The sequence below is a fragment of the Schistocerca serialis genome, chromosome 10, assembly GCF_023864345.2.
Source record: "Schistocerca serialis cubense isolate TAMUIC-IGC-003099 chromosome 10, iqSchSeri2.2, whole genome shotgun sequence".
NCBI classification, from domain to species: domain Eukaryota; kingdom Metazoa; phylum Arthropoda; class Insecta; order Orthoptera; family Acrididae; genus Schistocerca; species Schistocerca serialis.
Genome location: NC_064647.1, coordinates 140,941,170 through 140,958,747, shown reverse-complemented (window position 1 = coordinate 140,958,747; position 17,578 = coordinate 140,941,170). Strand labels below are relative to the sequence as shown.

Below are 17,578 nucleotides of genomic sequence, written 5' to 3'. Positions count from 1 at the left end.
CTCACCAGATTGTCGGTGGCGGAGCGGCCTTTTCGGAACCCACCCTGAGACGGAGCCAGAAGGCCCCGAGACTCCAGTACCCAATGCAAGCGCCGGCTCACCATCCGTTCAAGCAACTTACAAAGAACGTTGGTGAGGCTAATGGGACGGTAGCTGTCCACCTCCAGAGGGGTCTGCCCAGGTTTCAAAATGGGGATGACAATGCCTTCCCGCCATTGCGACGGAAACTCCCCCTCGACCCAAAGACGGTTGTAAAGATCGAGAAGGCGCCGCTGGCAGTCCACTGAAAGGTGTTTCAGCATCTGACAGTGGATGCCATCTGGCCCAGGAGCGGTATCAGGGCAAGCAGCTAGGGCACTGCGAAATTCCCACTCACTGAATGGAGCATTGTAAGATTCCGGGTGGGTGCTGCGAAACGAAAGGCTCCGACGTTCCAGCCGCTCTTTAATGGAGCGGAAGGCCTGGGGGTAATTCGCAGAAGCGGAACTCATAGCAAAATGCTCTGCTAAGCGATTTGCAATGACGTCGGAGTCGGTACAAACGGCTCCATTCAGTGAGAGCGCAGGGACGCTGGCAGGGGTCCGATAGCCGTAGACGCGTCGAATCTTGGCCCAGACCTGCGAGGGAGTGACATGGAGGCCAATGGTGGACACATACCGCTCCCAGAACTCCTTCTTGCCTTAGCGGATAAGGAGGTGGGCCCGCGCACGCAGCCGTTTGAAGGCGATAAGGTGGGCTAAGGAGGGATATCGCTTGTGACGCTGGAGCGCCCGCCGGCGATCTTTAATCGCTTCAGCGATCTCAGGCGACCACCAAGGCACAGCCTTCCGCCGAGCGGACCCAGAAGAACGGGGAATGGCAGATTCGGCGGCAGTAACGATGCCGGTGGTGACAGATTGAACCACCGCATCAATGTCATCAGTAGAGAGAGGCTCAAAAGCGGCAGTGGAGGAGAACAAATCCCACTCAGCCTTATTCATAGCCCATCTGCTAGGGCGCCCAGAAGAGTGACGCTGTGGTAGTGACAAAAAGAGCGGAAAGTGGTCACTACCACACAGGTCGTCATGCACACTCCATTGGACAGACGGTAAGAGGCCATGGCTACAGATGGAAAGGTCAATGGCGGAGTAGGTGCCATGCGCCACACTGAAGTGTGTGAAGGCGCCATTATTTAACAGCGAGAGATCGAGCTGCGACAACAAATGTTCAACGATGGCGCCTCGACCTGTGGCCACTGACCCACCCCACAGAGGGTTATGGGCGTTGAAGTCGCCCAATAGCAAGAAAGGTGGCGGCAATTGGGCGACCAGTGCAGCCAGGACATGCTGCGAGACATCACCATCCGGTGGAATGTAAAGACTGCAGACGGTAACAGCCTGTGGCGTCCATACGCGTACAGCGACAGCCTCTAAAGGCGTCTGGAGAGGGACAGACTCGCTGTGCAGAGTGTGAAGGACATATATGCAGACGCCACCAGACACCCTTTCATAAGCTGCTCGGTTCTTGTAATAACCCCGATAGCCACGGAGGGCGGGGGTTCGCATCGCTGGAAACCAAGTTTCCTGGAGAGCAATGCAGAAGAAAGGGCGAAGGCTGAGAAGTTGGCGGAGCTCAGCTAAATGGTGGAAAAAACCGCCGCAGTTCCACTGGAGGATGGTATTGTCCATGGCTGAGAAAGGCGTGAAAGGAAGGCAATTTACGCCGCTTGTTCACTCACTGCCACCGATTCAGTACCCGTACGAGAGGCATCCATGGCGTCTGAGGGACCAGCGAGATCAAGGTCCTCAGCGGACGCTAGAATCTCGACTTCATCCTCAGACGCAGAGCACGAAAGGTGCGGTGGGGCTGGTGCCACCGCAAGTTCTTTGGCCTTAGAGGTCTTTCTCTTGGACTTCTCTCGCTGAACCTTGGGTTTCACCGGCTGGGAAGGCTTCACCGATTCAGTCTCCGGGACAGAGGAGGATCGTGAAGCCCTACGCCCGGCCGCTGGTGAGGACTTATGCCACTGGTGGCCGTCATCCTTCCCACTGGTGGAACCCTGGGAAGGGAGGGTCCCAAGGGAACTCTTACGGGCGAGAGGAGCCGAAGAAGTTAGACGCTTCTCCGGCTGAGAAGCGGGGACGGACGTCCCCGACGGGTGGGAGGAGGTTGCTCCTGAGGTAGGTGGTGCAGGAGCAACCTGTTGGGTAGAGCCCCCCACGGGCAAGGGGGCAGGAGGAGTCTTACTGCTTATCGAGCTGGCTGGAAGTCTCGAAACTGATGGAGCTAGCACAGTTGTTGCAGCAGCTGCATAAGATGATGTCATTCTCACAGGATGGAGTCTGTCATATTTCCGTTTGGCCTCAGTATAGGTCAGCCGGTCCAGGGTCTTATATTCCATGATTTTGCGCTCTTTCTGAAAGACTTTGCAGTCAGGCGAGCAAGGTGAATGGTGCTCCCCGCAGTTGACGCAGATGGGAGGCGGGGCACATGGAGTATCGGGATGAGATGGGCGTCCGCAATCGCGACATGTGAGGCTGGAAGTGCAGCGGGAAGACATATGGCCGAACTTCCAGCACTTGAAGCACCGCATCGGGGGAGGGATATAGAGCTTGACGTCACATCGGTAGACCATCACCTTGACCTTTTCCGGTAACGTATCACCCTCGAAGGCCAAGATGAAGGCACCGGTAGCAACCTGATTGTCCCTCGGACCCCGATGAACGCGCCGGACGAAATGAACACCTCTACGTTCTAAGTTGGCGCGCAGCTCGTCATCAGACTGCAAAAGGAGATCCCTATGGAAAATAACACCCTGGACCATATTTAAACTCTTATGTGGTGTAATAGAAACGTTAACATCCCCCAACTTGTCACAAGCAAGTAACCTGCGGGACTGGGCGGAGGATGCCGTTTGTATCAGTACTGACCCAGAGCGCATTTTAGACAAGCCCTCCACCTCCCCAAACTTGTCCTCTAAATGCTCGACGAAGAACTGAGGCTTTGTGGAGAGAAAAGACTCCCCATCAGCTCTCGTGCAAACTAAGAATCGGGGCGAATAACTGTTACCTCCATCCTGAGACTTACGCTCTTCCCACGGCGTGGCCAGGGAGGGGAACGTTTTCGGATCGTACTTCTGAGCATTAAATTGAGCCCGAGAACGCTTAGAGACTGCTGGCGGCTGGCCGCCAGCGAGAGATGATGTACCACGCTTCATTGCGGGTCATCCGCCCTGATGCCACCTACTCCGACCAAGGGCCCTCCCCACGGGCGCCACCCAGCCACAGCAATAGCCACCTGGCAGGATGGCCATTGCCGGGAGTCCTGATGCCCCAGGGAGATGGGCATCTACTCCTTGGCATACGTGGGGAGTGAACGGCGCAGGCATCAGTAGAGCGATCCCTGTGTTGTCAGGGGGCTACAACCAAGAGGGTACATGGCGGCCCCACCACAACGGACTGGCTACCGTGCTGGATGTTAGGTGACATGTGGTCCATGGGCGTCGTCAGTGCAGAAAATGGCCCTGCACAGTGCTTGGCAGAAAGTGCACGCAGGTGCCCATCAATGCCCAAGAGATGGAGAGCGGGCAAGACTGCAATGCAACGACGAATAAGATGGCGAAAGTTCTCAACACAACATGGACACAATGCACCAAGTAAGGCGCCCTTCCCCAATCAGCTCGCTCTTCGGAAAAATTTTGAGATATGGAGGTCAAACCCGACAGGGGACCATCACATAAGGCCGAAACGTTTGAGACTCCTTTTAGTCGCCTCTTACGACAGGCAGGAATACCGTGGGCCTATTCTTACCCCCGAACCCGCAGGGGGGAAGTACGCAATGAGTGGGCAGACATGACATGGAGACTTACCTCAGATGAGACGGAAATACAATTGTATAGTCAAAAAATCTGAAGGCAAGTACGACTCTAAGTGGAAAAGGAAAAGAGACAAGTAGTGCGAGAGACTGGTAAAATCCAGCACAAGCCAAAATCCAGTTCAGACTGAATGAAATACATTAGTGTTTGTGAACTAATCGAAACAGTTACTTTAAACAGTGTGAAAAACTGTGAAGGTGAAACTGTGATATGGACAGTGAAGTGCTAGTATTGAACGTTCAACAGCGGTGAGGACGCCAAACGCCAATATTACGCACGAAAAACTGTGAATTTGCTTATAAATGTGAACTGTTAACGTGAAGTGAACCCACAGTCAATATTTTTGGGACAGACTGTAGTTTCAGTGAGCACAATAATGCGAGATTGGAATGCGATGCGTGGACTGTTGCAAAACAGCGACCGCAGAAACGGCGAATGTTTGTGCTAAACTCGTATTGGGACACTCACCAGTGCCTGCGAGTGCGACGAAAACAAATAATTTTGTCAAGACAAAAACTGACGTGTGATGGAAACAGTATTGCATCAAAACTGCATTCACGGGAGAAGGTCCATGTCATGTATTCTGCAAGACAGTGCTAGCTTGACACTCGGAAACTGGCGAAAACTTAACAACAACTGCCGCGCTAATAAATTCTTCTTTCCCACTAGCGTAACCATCTGCAGCGGGAAACAAATATTACGTTGGTTGTGTGTATGTTTCATGTACTACGTCGGAGATGCGTAGCAGAGCTGACTCTTGCCAACAAGCGCGGGAGGCGGATATCATCCCACTCTGCCACGCCTGGCCGAGACAGAAGCGCATCGCCAACCGTGCAGCCGATCAGCTGATTCTGACGTTCCGCGACGGCAAGACACACGCTGGCGTCGGGCGGGCGTTGACCTCTCCGCAGCCGCCGCGAACGCCGAGCACCGAACACACCAACCGACGCCGTCGCGAGCCAAACGTCGCGGCATAGATCATCAAGTGTTATAATGACCTCATTTTTTGCATAGTGCATCAAAAATATTTGTATGCACATCCTGTACTCCAATGACATTCCAGAAACAATTAAGTGAAAGTGACCAAAGCAGTTAGTCTGTCGCTCCGCCGAGGTTTTCCCCAGGTTTCCCTACGGCCGTGCCAAATGGGGAGCGAACAGTTGACATCCTTGGGACTTCAAGTTTATGGACTAACTCGTGATTGTATACCTTTGAACACTGCAAAAGTTGCAACCCTAAGAAGAAGCAGCCAAAATAAAACTAGTTGTATTCTATGTCCTTTTGTACATGACTGTATACGTAACCAATTGTATATTATATTGTTATGTAGATAACTTCATCTGTATTACACTTTGTGTGCAACACACCTCAGTAATTTAACGATTTAAATATATGATGTGACATATGTAAACTGTGAAAGAAAAATCTGCGTGTGGACACTGTGGACATGAAAGAGGAAATATTTATGTCAAAAAAAAAAAAAAAAAAGAATGAACATTTTTTATGACATAAACATTTCGGGGGGCAATATAGCGTCCCCAGTGCCATATTACGAAAAGACTTTAAATTATTTATAAAGAAGACATTCATAATTTGTAAGAGATTTTTTTTCATGTAGCCGTAAAATAATAATTTCTCTGTCCAAGTTTCAAATGCAAAGAAATAATTTATGACAAAATGATCTAAAGAGGTGACAAGATACACTCTTTTGTGAAGACGTTCACTTCCTCTTTTGTCTTGAATGTGTCTAGAGGGACATCTTGCGTGTGCTGACGAATGTAAGCATATTTGTATGAGTTAAGCATATAATATACTGATTTAATATTATTGTGCACTTTTAATTTGTAAGAGGTGATCCCGATTTCATGTCCGCCTTCCTTGAATTAACCTGCATTCAAGTAATTTACAGCTCAACAATCGCAGCGGCCGATGCAGCCAACGACGCCATTACGTGGCGATATTAACTTATGAAAATTTAACGGAAGCTGAAAACTCGCCCGCTATTGGCATAATATCAATTTTTCTCCACAGCCGCACGAAGTTGCAGAAATACTTAGCTTTAAGATTCTTATTTTCAGTACCATAGCTAAGAGCCAGAGCCAGGACTCCGACTACAATACAATGGTCAACGGAGGTAAGAAAAATACTCTCGCGCGTGTGTGGGCCGCAATTTTAATTAATAACTAAAGATTTCTTGCTTTAAAGTGAACTGACTAGCCGAGGAAAGTAATATGAAAAGTATATTACATTGTTCAACTTAAATATCATTTTTATTAAGGCCCACCACGTAAGTCGGCAACAATCAAAAAATAATAATAACAATAATAATATATACATTAAATTACGACGGCCGACGGACGCGAGAATGGGCAAAGAAACTGGAATGACTCAATGAGAAAGGCTGAACTGTTATCCTCAATAAAGGAAAACAAACAAGCCGTGAAAGTGTACATCGTGGATAAAACCGATGTGTTTACCACCCTACAATTGTGCAACTGCGATCTAAATCAGACAGTACTGGCATAGGCCAAAATAAAACAAAATTTCAGAGAGAAGAAGGTCGCTGGTAAGATGTCGAACGAAAGATTGCAGAGACTTCTTAATGTTGCTTTCCTTTCAGTTACTGCACAGGACTGGCAAGATTGCTGCAGAATGTGCAGCAGCTGGAGCAAGAGTACTGGACACGAGACGGAATAATGGAAGTGGCCATTGGTGAAGTTATCACCTATATCGTGCCCTCAAGTGATGACAACGATGATGATATTGAAACAACCACAAATGACAATGATCTTTAGTGAACAACATTTTGACAGTTCTTTCAGGCACAGTTAATAACACTCTGTAAACATTACTGCTGCCTGCCTTCAATAAATGCAGCGTATAAACAGATTCCAAAAATCAGCTTTTTAATTTTGATTCATAGTGTCATAAATCACACATTCATCTATATTCATTTTTCATTTTTTCGATACACAAATAACACATTAATTATATGTAAAACTCTTGAGCAAGGATATGTCAACAAATTAGGTGATTTCCAATCTGACAAAAGTGTCAATACTTCCATGAGTGCCGCCTGCAATTTCGTATTAATTGCAGAATACAGAATAAGTCCTTCCCCTCATGGCTCCTCTACCTTCAGCAACCATAATGCGAGGGCACGGATGTTCCCGACAGCCACCTCCCCAATCGTCAACTTATTGTGGACAAACAGTTCGTGTTTCCACTTTCCAGTGGTTTAGCCATTCAGAGTATCTTTTTATAAGCTTCATTTATCTTTCACACATACGCTGAATGACAGTCACTGAAGATTAACTGACACATATCTGCACAATTTCAAATAAATTTAGCACAACAGATTTTCATTACTTATACAATTGTGATTCAATTCTACTAAAAATCCAATACTCACATTAAGGATACAGCTCTGGCTCAAGTAAAACTAGAAGTGAAACTTTTACATTTGATGCCTGGCGATTACATCTTTCCAATAATTGCACCTATACCATATTCTGAAAAGTACAGTTACCAAGCTTTTCTGTGATACTAGGGCTATTCAGAAAGTAAGTTGCGATTGACTGTGAAATGGCAATCACTTTGAAAATCAGAAATATTTTATCTACAACAGTTATCTACAGCTTCCAGCCACTGTTCTACAAAGTCACCACTCCGACTTAAGACATTTGTCGTGGTGTTGTACCAACTTTCCAATACCCTCGTCATATAAGGCAGCTGCCTGTGCTTGTCGCCAATTCTCTACACTCATCTATAGCTTGTTGTATGTGCGAAAATGTCTTCATAGCCAGTAGTTAATGTGAGCAGAGATGAAACACATAGGGAGCCAATTGTGGACTGTAGTGTGGGTGATCAAACACTCCCTATCAAAAACGCTGCAGGAGCATTTTCATTGTCCCTGCAGATTGCCACTGGGAATTGTCACAAAGTAGGAACTGTAAGACAGTTCTGTAATGTGGGCTGCATAACATCAGGCGAAATCTCTCACCAGCACCTCATACTTGGCGAGAGACACTATTTTCTACACATCTTTATGTGCTCACCATGTGCTCAGAACTGAAAAGTGCAAAGTGATGTAACCGACAGGCATACTAGAGACTTTGTCGAACACATATGTGCAAAGCTTTATTAGATTTTCACAGTGGTTTCCATTTCTTGACCGATCGGAACTGACTTTCCAAATATCCCTCGTATGTTGGACACTATTCACTATGCCCTAAATACTAATTTAAAGGCTAATATTTTCACTCTTGCATCCCAAGTACTAAGAATTTTTTTTAATTTGTTCTATACTGAATTTTGGAGCTATACCTCATGCAAGGCTGCTGTAATGTAGTTGATTTTTTTAATTAAAAGTTACACTAAACATAAAAGAACACTACCACAAAAAATATTGTTATTTCCTTTCTCATATCCACTGGGCAAGTGTTTAAAAGTGCAATGGAGTTTACAGTATTTGCCACATTCTTTTCAAGACAGCCCTGTAGCTCATTTACATGCATTCGGCATCATTTTAATAGCAAATGCCACACTGCAGTACTTAACTCAAAGCACAGAAGTATCACAGCATCCATTCTGACGTTAAAATCTAACCTACTTCAAACACAGAACAGATTCTAACCTAAACTCCTCGACCCCACCAAAAACTGATGAATGAGATCTGAAGCACAGTGACCAAACTGTCGGCCAATGTGGTGGGGCGACCTCTGGTGACAGTGTTTGATGACGGCTGTCGGTGCCACTGTGAATGCAGCCTAAGTGACATAGTGTTTTTGAGTGTGGAAAGAGGAAATAAAGTGCTGCCCCCCGGGTGCCGACTGGTGTGAGGGGAGTGGCAATAATGTGTTTTGCCATGAGCACCAATTATGTTTGCTACATGACTGTGTAGAGTTGTCAGTGCTAGCAGACAAGCAACACTGCATGAAATAACCACAGAAATCAATGTGGGATGTACGGCAAATGTGTCCATTAAGACAGTGTGGTGAGATTTGCAATTAACTGACTATGGGAGCAGATGACCGATGCAAGTGCCTTTGCTAACAGCGTGAGATAGCCTACAGTGTCTCTCCTGGGCTCATGACTATACTGGTTAATCCCTAGATGTGGTCTGGTCATATGAGTGCCGATTTCAGTAGGTAAGAGCTGACGGTAGGGTTCAAGTGTGGCACAGGCCCTACAAGGCCATGAACAGAAGTTGTCACCAAGGCTTTGTGCAATTTGGTGGTGGCTCCATAATGGTGTGGGCTGTGTTTACATGGAATAGGCTAGGTCCTCTGCTCCATCTGAACTGATCATTTACTGGAAATGGTTGTGTTCAGCTGCTTGGAGACCAAATAATGTTGGAATTTTTTTGGATGACAATGTGCCATGTCACTGGGTCACAACTGTTCACAGTTGGATTGAAGAACATTCTGGACAATTCAATCAAATGATTTGGCCATCCAGATTGCCCGATATGAATCCCATCGAAGATTTATGGGACATAATGAGAGGTCACTTTGTTACCCTACTGGGTGTTGTTGTGCCTGAGCAATAGTGCTGTGTACTTAGTGCTGTTACATATTTTCATTGTTTTCTACTTGCTTAAACTGGTATTACGGCATTAAGTATCATTTTGACATTTCCAAGTCAGCAGTGACGTATATTTTTTTGGTTAAATAGCACGTATGGCATGTGAAGTAGTCACAATAGAAATTTTTCACTATGAAGATGATAAATGATCAATACCAGTTGTGAATAAATATATTGTATGACAGCACAGTGCGTAGCATGCATTTCTCTACGGAAATGGATAGGTTGAAGTCAGATAAAATGGGAATTAGTGACGTGTGGCAGTAGGAAGAACAGGACTTTTAATCAGATCAGAGAGGGATAAGGCAGGAATAGGCATAGTAATGAATAAGAAAATACAAATGATGGTAAACTGCTATGAACAGCATGGAGAATGCATTGTTGTAGCAAAGATAGACACAAAGCCAACATCTAACAAAGTAATACAAGTTTATATGCTAACTAGATCTGCAGATGATGAAGATTGCAAAGGGTGACCAGGATTTGGTAGTAGCAAAAGGACAAGATCATGAACAGGGAACGGAATGAAAAAGGAAGTTGTGTGGTAGATTTTTGCACAGGTAATAATTTAATCATTGTTAACATTTGGTTTAAGAATTGCAAAGAAGATTCTATACATAAAAGAGACCTGGGGATGCAGGAAGATTTCAGACTGGTTACATAATGGTAAGACAGAGGTTTCAAAACCAAATTTTAAACTGCCAAGACATTTACAGGGGCACATGTGGACACCGACAACAATTTATTGGTAACTAACTGCAGACTATAACTAAAGAAATTACATAAAGGTAGCAAATTACAGAAATGGTATCTGGATAAACTGAAGGAACCAAAAGTTGTTGATAGTTTCGGAAGGAATATTCAACACACTGGACTGAAGCAGGGGAAAGGAACACAATACATAACAAATGCATAGGGTTGAGAGATGAAATACAAAAGACTGCATATGATCACATAGATAAAAAGGCAAGGCCTAGTAGAAATCCTTGGAGAACTCAGGAGATACTGAATTTAATAGACAATGTAGGAAAAAAACTGGTAGTTACCATACAGAAGACATATAAGTTACAGACAGGCACAATTAAAAGTTACTTATGTCAAGTTTTTTGGCCACACCCTTCCATCAGTAAAAGAGACACACACACACTGTTCATACACACAAGCAAGTACACCTCATGCACACATGACCACCAACATCTTGTGCCAGAATGCAACTGTAGTAACACGACTCACGTTTCCGTCGCACTTCAGCTAGTGTAGACCGGGAACTGTCTGCTAGGCATGCCCGATGTGAACTGGGTGGGCACGGCCCGTGCTGCCTGAGTTGTTGTTCCGCCGGTAGAGGGCGCAACTGAATTCTCGTGTGCCCTATGGTGAGCGGGACTTTACTTGCGGCAACTACTGTCCATGACGCACCGTGCCGAAGTGCGCCTCCAGCTATCTTCCTGGTGGCTACTGCAGTCCTCCTCCTCCTCCGTTGTGCGAAGCCACTGTGATCCACTGCGTCGGAAGGTGGAGCATCGTGCAGTAGCGATGACCTCCACATCCATTGGAAGGCTGGAGTTGGGAGATCTGCCAACCCTCGAGCCAGAACCTTCGAATATGGTTGGAAGTGACCCACACGAAGAGGTCCCCATCATCCCATCGCCGGAGCCTGGGACAGAACGGGCGACAAGCTGTTGAACGCCGAATCCCGGTCCACCTCGGGAGTGGCAAGACCCAGCTGCAGGGACGATGGGGAAGGGATGACCACAGGTGAACCAGCCTCCTGAGAAACCGGGCCTGCTAGGGGGGCCAGCTTTTGCCGGGGCATCTCTAACAATGGCGATGCCTGTGCTGGAGCTACTGGAGGCCACCAAGGCTGAGAACCCTTGCAGTGTGGTGGAGTCACAGGTGGGAGGGGTGGTAGCATCCCCTGAGAAACCAACACGGGTGCCGGCAATGGGGAGGCCGGCGCCCGAGGGGTAGGAGGGTGGGTGCCCACACGTGGATGTAGCTGATTTTGGTGACGACGTACCTCCCGGTCCACCGGCTGCAAGGTATAGAGCCGGTGGTCATTGCGGTGCAGGACCACCACTGGTATCCAACGTGGATTGTGACCAAACCCACGTGCCCAGACCGACATACCTGGTGGAAAGCCGGGTACCCCATTTTGCGAAGACTGGCAAGGACCAGGCCGGAGGAGGTGCAGCAGAGTCCTAGACTGGCACCCATAGAGGAGCTCTTCGGGGGCTGCGTTCTCCCATCAGTATGGTCCGGTATGCCGTCAGGAAAAACATCAATGCCTCCTCCGCAGGAAATTCGTGCACATACTGCGTCTTAAATGTGTGCACCATGCGCTCAGATTCCCCATTCAATTGTGGATTTTTAGGGGGGACAGCAAACATGCCGAATACCGAAGCGCCTACAAAAAGCCTGGAAGGTCTGCGAAATAAACTGAGGTCCATTGTTCGATACCAGGGTGACTGCAGACCTTCCACAGAAAAGATTTTTGCTAGTTTCTGGATTGCAACTTCTGAAGTGGTTGAGGAGCAGCGAACCACATATGGGAATCGGGAATAAGCATCAATGACAATGAGCCAAAAGCCATTGAGAAATGGGCCACAAAATCTATGTGAACACGTTCCCATGCCTGGGTTGCCGGTGGCCATGAAGAGAACGCGTTGGATCGCACACTGGGAACAGGCGGCCACCAAGTGCTCAATTTCTCTGTCAATACTGGGCCAGTACACATCTCTGCGAGCCAAGGTTTTAGTACGGGAAACACACCAGTGCCCCTCATGTAATAACGTGAGGACGTCCTTTCGTAAACTTGCAGGAACAACCACGCAAGGAGCTGTATCATCGGTAGCCAGAAGGAGAACTCCTTCCGAGACTGAGAGGCAGTCTCGTAGAACAAAATAATTACGAAGAGGGTCCGAGGCCCGGCTTGGAGGTCGGGACGACCACCCCTGCTGAACGAGGCGAACTACTTGCAGGAGAACCGGGTCAGCTGCCATTTCCCTGGAGACTCTACAACTAGTGTTCGGGAAGCCATCAACTGCTTGGTGGGACGCCACATCCAAATGAAAACACATAATCTCCTCCCAATCGAACTTAGGATCCGGGCCCACCGGAAGACGGGAAAGAGCGTCGGCATTGGCATGCTGTCTGGTAGGGCAAAAATGAATGTCATAATGGTACTTAGAGAGGAACGAGGCCCAACGCTGCAGTCTATGGGCCACCCTATCCGGAATCTGTGAGGCGGGCCAAATAACGGTATTAATGGCTTGTGGTCAGTGATTAACTGAAATTTCGTGCCATACAAGAAAGGGTGAAATTTGGTAACAGTGTAGACAATGGCCAAAGTCTCTTTTTCCACCTGGGAGTAATGGGCCTGCGAGGGACTAAGAGTTTTAGACGCAAACACCAATGGCTGCTCGGAGCCATCCGCGTTGCGATGGGCCAGGACCGCCCCCACCCCATACTGCGAAGCATCTGTAGCCAGGACCAATGGCTTATCGGGGTCAAAAGTAGCCACATAAGGCGCCGACATGAGGAGGTGAACGCTCACTCGCATGCAGGCGACCAATCAAAAGAAACACCCTTGCGCAGAAGGCAGTACAGGGGGCAGGCCGGGGAGTGAACCGGTGGTAATAGGCAATCTTGCCTAAAAAAGCTTGTAACTCCTTCAGCGAAGCTGGCCATGGAAGGTCAACGATACCTTGGACAAAACTTCCTAGCGGCTGGATGCCGTGCCGAGAGATGGTGTAGTCCACATACTCAATGGATGGTAGGAAGAAGTTCGACTTACGCAGGTTGCAACGCAGGCCCACGGACCTGAATTTCAGAAAGAGGGTTCGAAGGTTGTGCAAGTGGTCCTCCGTGCTGCAGCCTGTCACAATTATGTCGTCCAGGTAATTAATACAATGAGGGATTGTCGACGTGACGTGCTCAAGATAACGCTGAAATATTGCCAAGGTACTGGATATTCCGAAGGCCAACCGCTGGTATTGGTAAAGGCCAAACGGGGTGTTGACGACCCCAGCCGTTAGGAGTCCTCATCAAGTGGTATCTGATGATAAGCCTCCGAAAGATCAATTTTCGAAAAATATTGGTCTCCCGCCACAGTGGAGAACAATTCATCAGAATGAGGCAAGGGATAGGTGTCCACCACCAATTGGGAATTAATGGTGGCCTTGAAATCGCCACAAAGGCGTAATTTTCCCAAGGGTTTCCTGACAATCACAAGGGGCGAAGCCCACTCACTATAAGAAAAGGGAAGAATGATCCCGAGGGCTGTCAGTCAGTCTAGCTCTGCTTTTACCTGAGAGCGGAGAACCAAGGGGATCTGCCTCACGCGTAGAAAACGCGTGCGAGCCGACGCCTTCAACGTTAAGTGAGCTTCAAAGTCCGAAACACGCCCTAGGCCCTCCTCAAAGATATCCTGAAAGAGATCAAAGATTCCAATGATTGATAGGGAACGTCTTCGGAGACCAACTGTATGGTGTCTGTGATAGAAAAACTGAAAGCTTGAAAGGCATCCAATCCAAAAAGGTTAGCACAGTTCGCATCACTGACAACAATAAAAGTAAGAGGCCGAGTGACCGATTTGTAAGTAACGTCGGTATTGAATTGACCCAGTAGGGGAATTAACTGTTTACCATAACCACGTAGACGCCGGTAAACTGGCGCCAATGCGGGCAACCCAAGGTCAGAGTAAGTTTGTGTATTCAACAAGGAGACCGCCGCACCCATATCTACTTGCAGTTGTAATCGGCGTGACTGAACTGACACCTCGATAAAGAGTTTGTGTGCCGATGCTTCGGGAGCCTGGCCCAATGAAACTTTCTGAATGTCAATGTCCATGTCCTCTGTACCTGCTTCCTTCGATTCTTTTGAGGTTGAGCAGCAGACTTTAGCAATGTGTCCTTTTTTATTACATTTGCGACAAACGGCCCAACGCTGGGGGCACTCTGACTGATCATGATGTAGATAGCACGATGCACAGGACGGTAACAGGGGCTGGCGGCAGGCCGTGCCGTGCGGGAGTGGCCGTAACGACAAGATTGTACCGCGCACATGTCGTCCACTCCGGATGCAGTGGACGCGGCCACACCGCCCTGAACCGCCGCGACGTCGCATCACGCTTCCAACTGTTGACCTGCAGCATGAGAGACTTCATACGATTGAGCAATGGACAGGACTTCCTCAAGGGAAGGGTCTTCCAACTGCAGGGCCCGTTGCCGGACCTCCCTATCAGGGGCCGAATGAACAATGACGTCGCGCACCATAACATGGGCATATGACTTGCGCAACTGCTCCGTGACAAAATGACACTTGCGACTAAGACCATGCAGCGTAGCGGCCCACGCCTGGTAAGAGTGATGGGGCTGTTTCTTGCATTGATAGAACTTGACCCTAGCCGCCACAACATGCGTGCCGCGGCGATAATATGAAGACAGCAATGAACACAATGCGTCAAAAGACAAGGACGAGGGTTCCTGCAATGGCGCTACCTGCCGCAAAACTTGATACAGCGAGGGAGATATCCAAGACAAGAAATGAGCACGACATACCTCCGCATCGGCAACATGAAATGCCGGAAATGCTGCCGAAGGCAATGTTCATATGCGTCCCAATCCTCCGCCGTCTCGTCATACGGGGGAAAGGGAGGAGGGAATGGTGCTGGAGCAGACTGCGTGGAGAGCAACGCCAGAAGCACTTGTTTCATGGTTGCCATGAGCTCCGTCTGCTGCTCAACCAAAACCCGCACTAAATCCTCCATGCCGTGGATAAGCTGCAAAACCAGAACAACGACGCAATACGCGAAAGAATGACCCTACTCGTCGCCAATTGTGTAGTAACACGATTCACGTTTCCGTCGCACTTCACTTAGTGTAGACTGGGAACTGTCTGCTAGGCATGCCCGATGTGAACTGGCTGGGCACGACCCGTGCTGCCCGAGTTGTTGTTCCGCCGGCAGAGGGCGCGGCCGAATTCTCGCGTGCTCTCTGGTGGGCGGGACTTTACTTGCGGCAACTACTGTCCATGACGCGCCGTGCCGATGTGCGCCTCCCGTGATCTTTCTGGTGGCTACTGCAGCAACTTAACGTGTCTTTTTACAGTAAGTAGCAATCTGTCTATTTCCTACATTGTTAATATTCCTACCTGGAGTTTCCATTGTTTGAATTTAATAGATAAAAAGCAAAAAAATAAATATGAAGCAGATGAAAACGAGTACAGACATCTAAAAATGAGGTTGATAGCAATTGCATAACGGCTGCATAGATTTGGGTAGCAGACAAATTCAAGGCCACAGAAGCATGGGTAACTAGGTGAAATGTACACTCTCCCTATAGGAAAATTTGAAACATCTTTAAACAAAAGAGAAGCCAGTATTAAGAGAAATACATAAAGCTGAAAGGTGGAATGAATATACAATGTCTCCATATAACAAGAACAAATGTCAGGAATATATTATACAAAGAGAAGAAGAAGTAGAACAGGAATATATTATACAAAGAGAAGAAGAAGTAGAAGTAGATGAAAATGTGATGGGAGATACACTACTGAGACAATTTGATAGAGTAAAGAAAGAACTAAGTGAAAACACGCTGCTGGAACAGACAACATTCCCTCAGAATTACTGAGATGTCTGGGAAAGAACTGTCCACCTGATGTGCAAAATATGTGGGAAATATCAAATACCCTCAGATTTCAAGAAGAATGTAGTTATTCCAATTCCAGAGATGGTAGGTGCTGACAGAGGTGAAAACTACTGACCTATGAGTTTAATAAGCCATGCTTGCAAAATATTGACATGAATTACTTAAAGAGGAATGGAAAAACTGATAGAAGTCATCCCTGGGGACAATCCATTTGGGTTTTGGAGAAATGTAGGAACATGTGAGGCAATAGTGAATATACGACCCATCTAGAAATTAGTTTGAAGATAGCCAAACCTATGTTTCTAGCATGTTTAGATTTAAGGAGAGCTTTTGACATTATGAAGTGGACTATATTCGTTCAAGTTTTGAAGCCTGTGGGGATAAAATACACAGACTGTAAGTGTATTTACAACTTACACAGAAAAGAGACTGCAATGCAGTTATAAGAGTCAAAAGACATGAAAGGGAATCAATGATTGAGAAGGGAGTGGGACAAAATTGTGGCCTACATCTGATCTAAAGCAGATGTACACTGATGAAGCAGTAAAAGGAGCCAAAGAAAAATTTGAAGAAGGAATTCAAGTTTAGGGAGAAGAAATAAACACTTTGAGATTTCTCATTGATTTTTTTAATTCTGTCAGAGATGGCAAAGGACTTGAAAGAACAGTTAAATTGAATGGATAGTGTATTGAAAAGAAAGTTACAAGAAGAACATCAACAAAGGTAAAACAAGGGCAATGGAAAGCTAGTAGAAGTAAATTAAGATGATAGTGGCAGAATTAGATTAGGAAATGAGACATTAAAAGTAGTAGATGATTTTTGTTATTTGAGCAGCAAAATAACTAATGATGGCATATATAGGGAATATATAAAATGCTGTCAGGCAATAGCAAGAAAAGTACTTCTGAAAATGAATAATTTATTAACATCTAAAATAAGTTTAAGTGCTAGGTTGTGGGCAGTTCTAGAAGTAAAAGAAGTGATTGCTGCCCCCCCCCCCTTTTTTTTCTTTTTTATTTTTTTTTTTTTTTTTGCACTTTAAGAATTATAAAAGAACAAGAATCACTACAAAGCCCAAATGTTTTAGTGTATTTTCTAAATATGCAAAGAAATAATTTTCTTAGTGTAGCAGTTTACATTTCATTCATGTAATGAGACTTGTGTAGAAAAAGTTATAGTAACAGAATAACATAATTCAGAAAATGGAAAAGCCAGGCTGGACTGTAACAATATAATAAAAAGGGAAGTTTCTAGTCACCATATAGCAGAGATGCTGAGTCACAGAAAGGCATAACAAAGACTGTCGGAAAGTGCGCTTTCGGTCAAAAAGGCCTTTGTCAAAAATAAACACACACACACACACACACACACACACACACACACACACACACAGATGAATTTTAGTACTTACTGGAGTTTCTTCCTTAACAGATATGTACTCCATCTCTTGCTTTGGGGATGCAAGTGGGTCGTCCTCAACCTGAATGAA

The 17,578-nt window shown here is 46.6% G+C and overlaps 1 protein-coding gene across 4 annotated transcripts in view; it reads right to left on the bottom strand.

Moving 5' to 3' along the window:
• The window catches only part of LOC126424983 (zinc finger protein 501-like), a 263,358-nt gene that overhangs the window by 223,238 nt on the left and 22,542 nt on the right, over positions 1-17,578 (bottom strand). For all 4 annotated transcript variants that reach the window (XM_050087873.1, XM_050087871.1, XM_050087870.1 and 1 more), the window contains exon 3: positions 17,501-17,569. In XM_050087873.1, the coding sequence (XP_049943830.1) occupies positions 17,501-17,569 (69 nt within the window). The remainder of the gene's footprint in view (positions 1-17,500; positions 17,570-17,578) is intronic.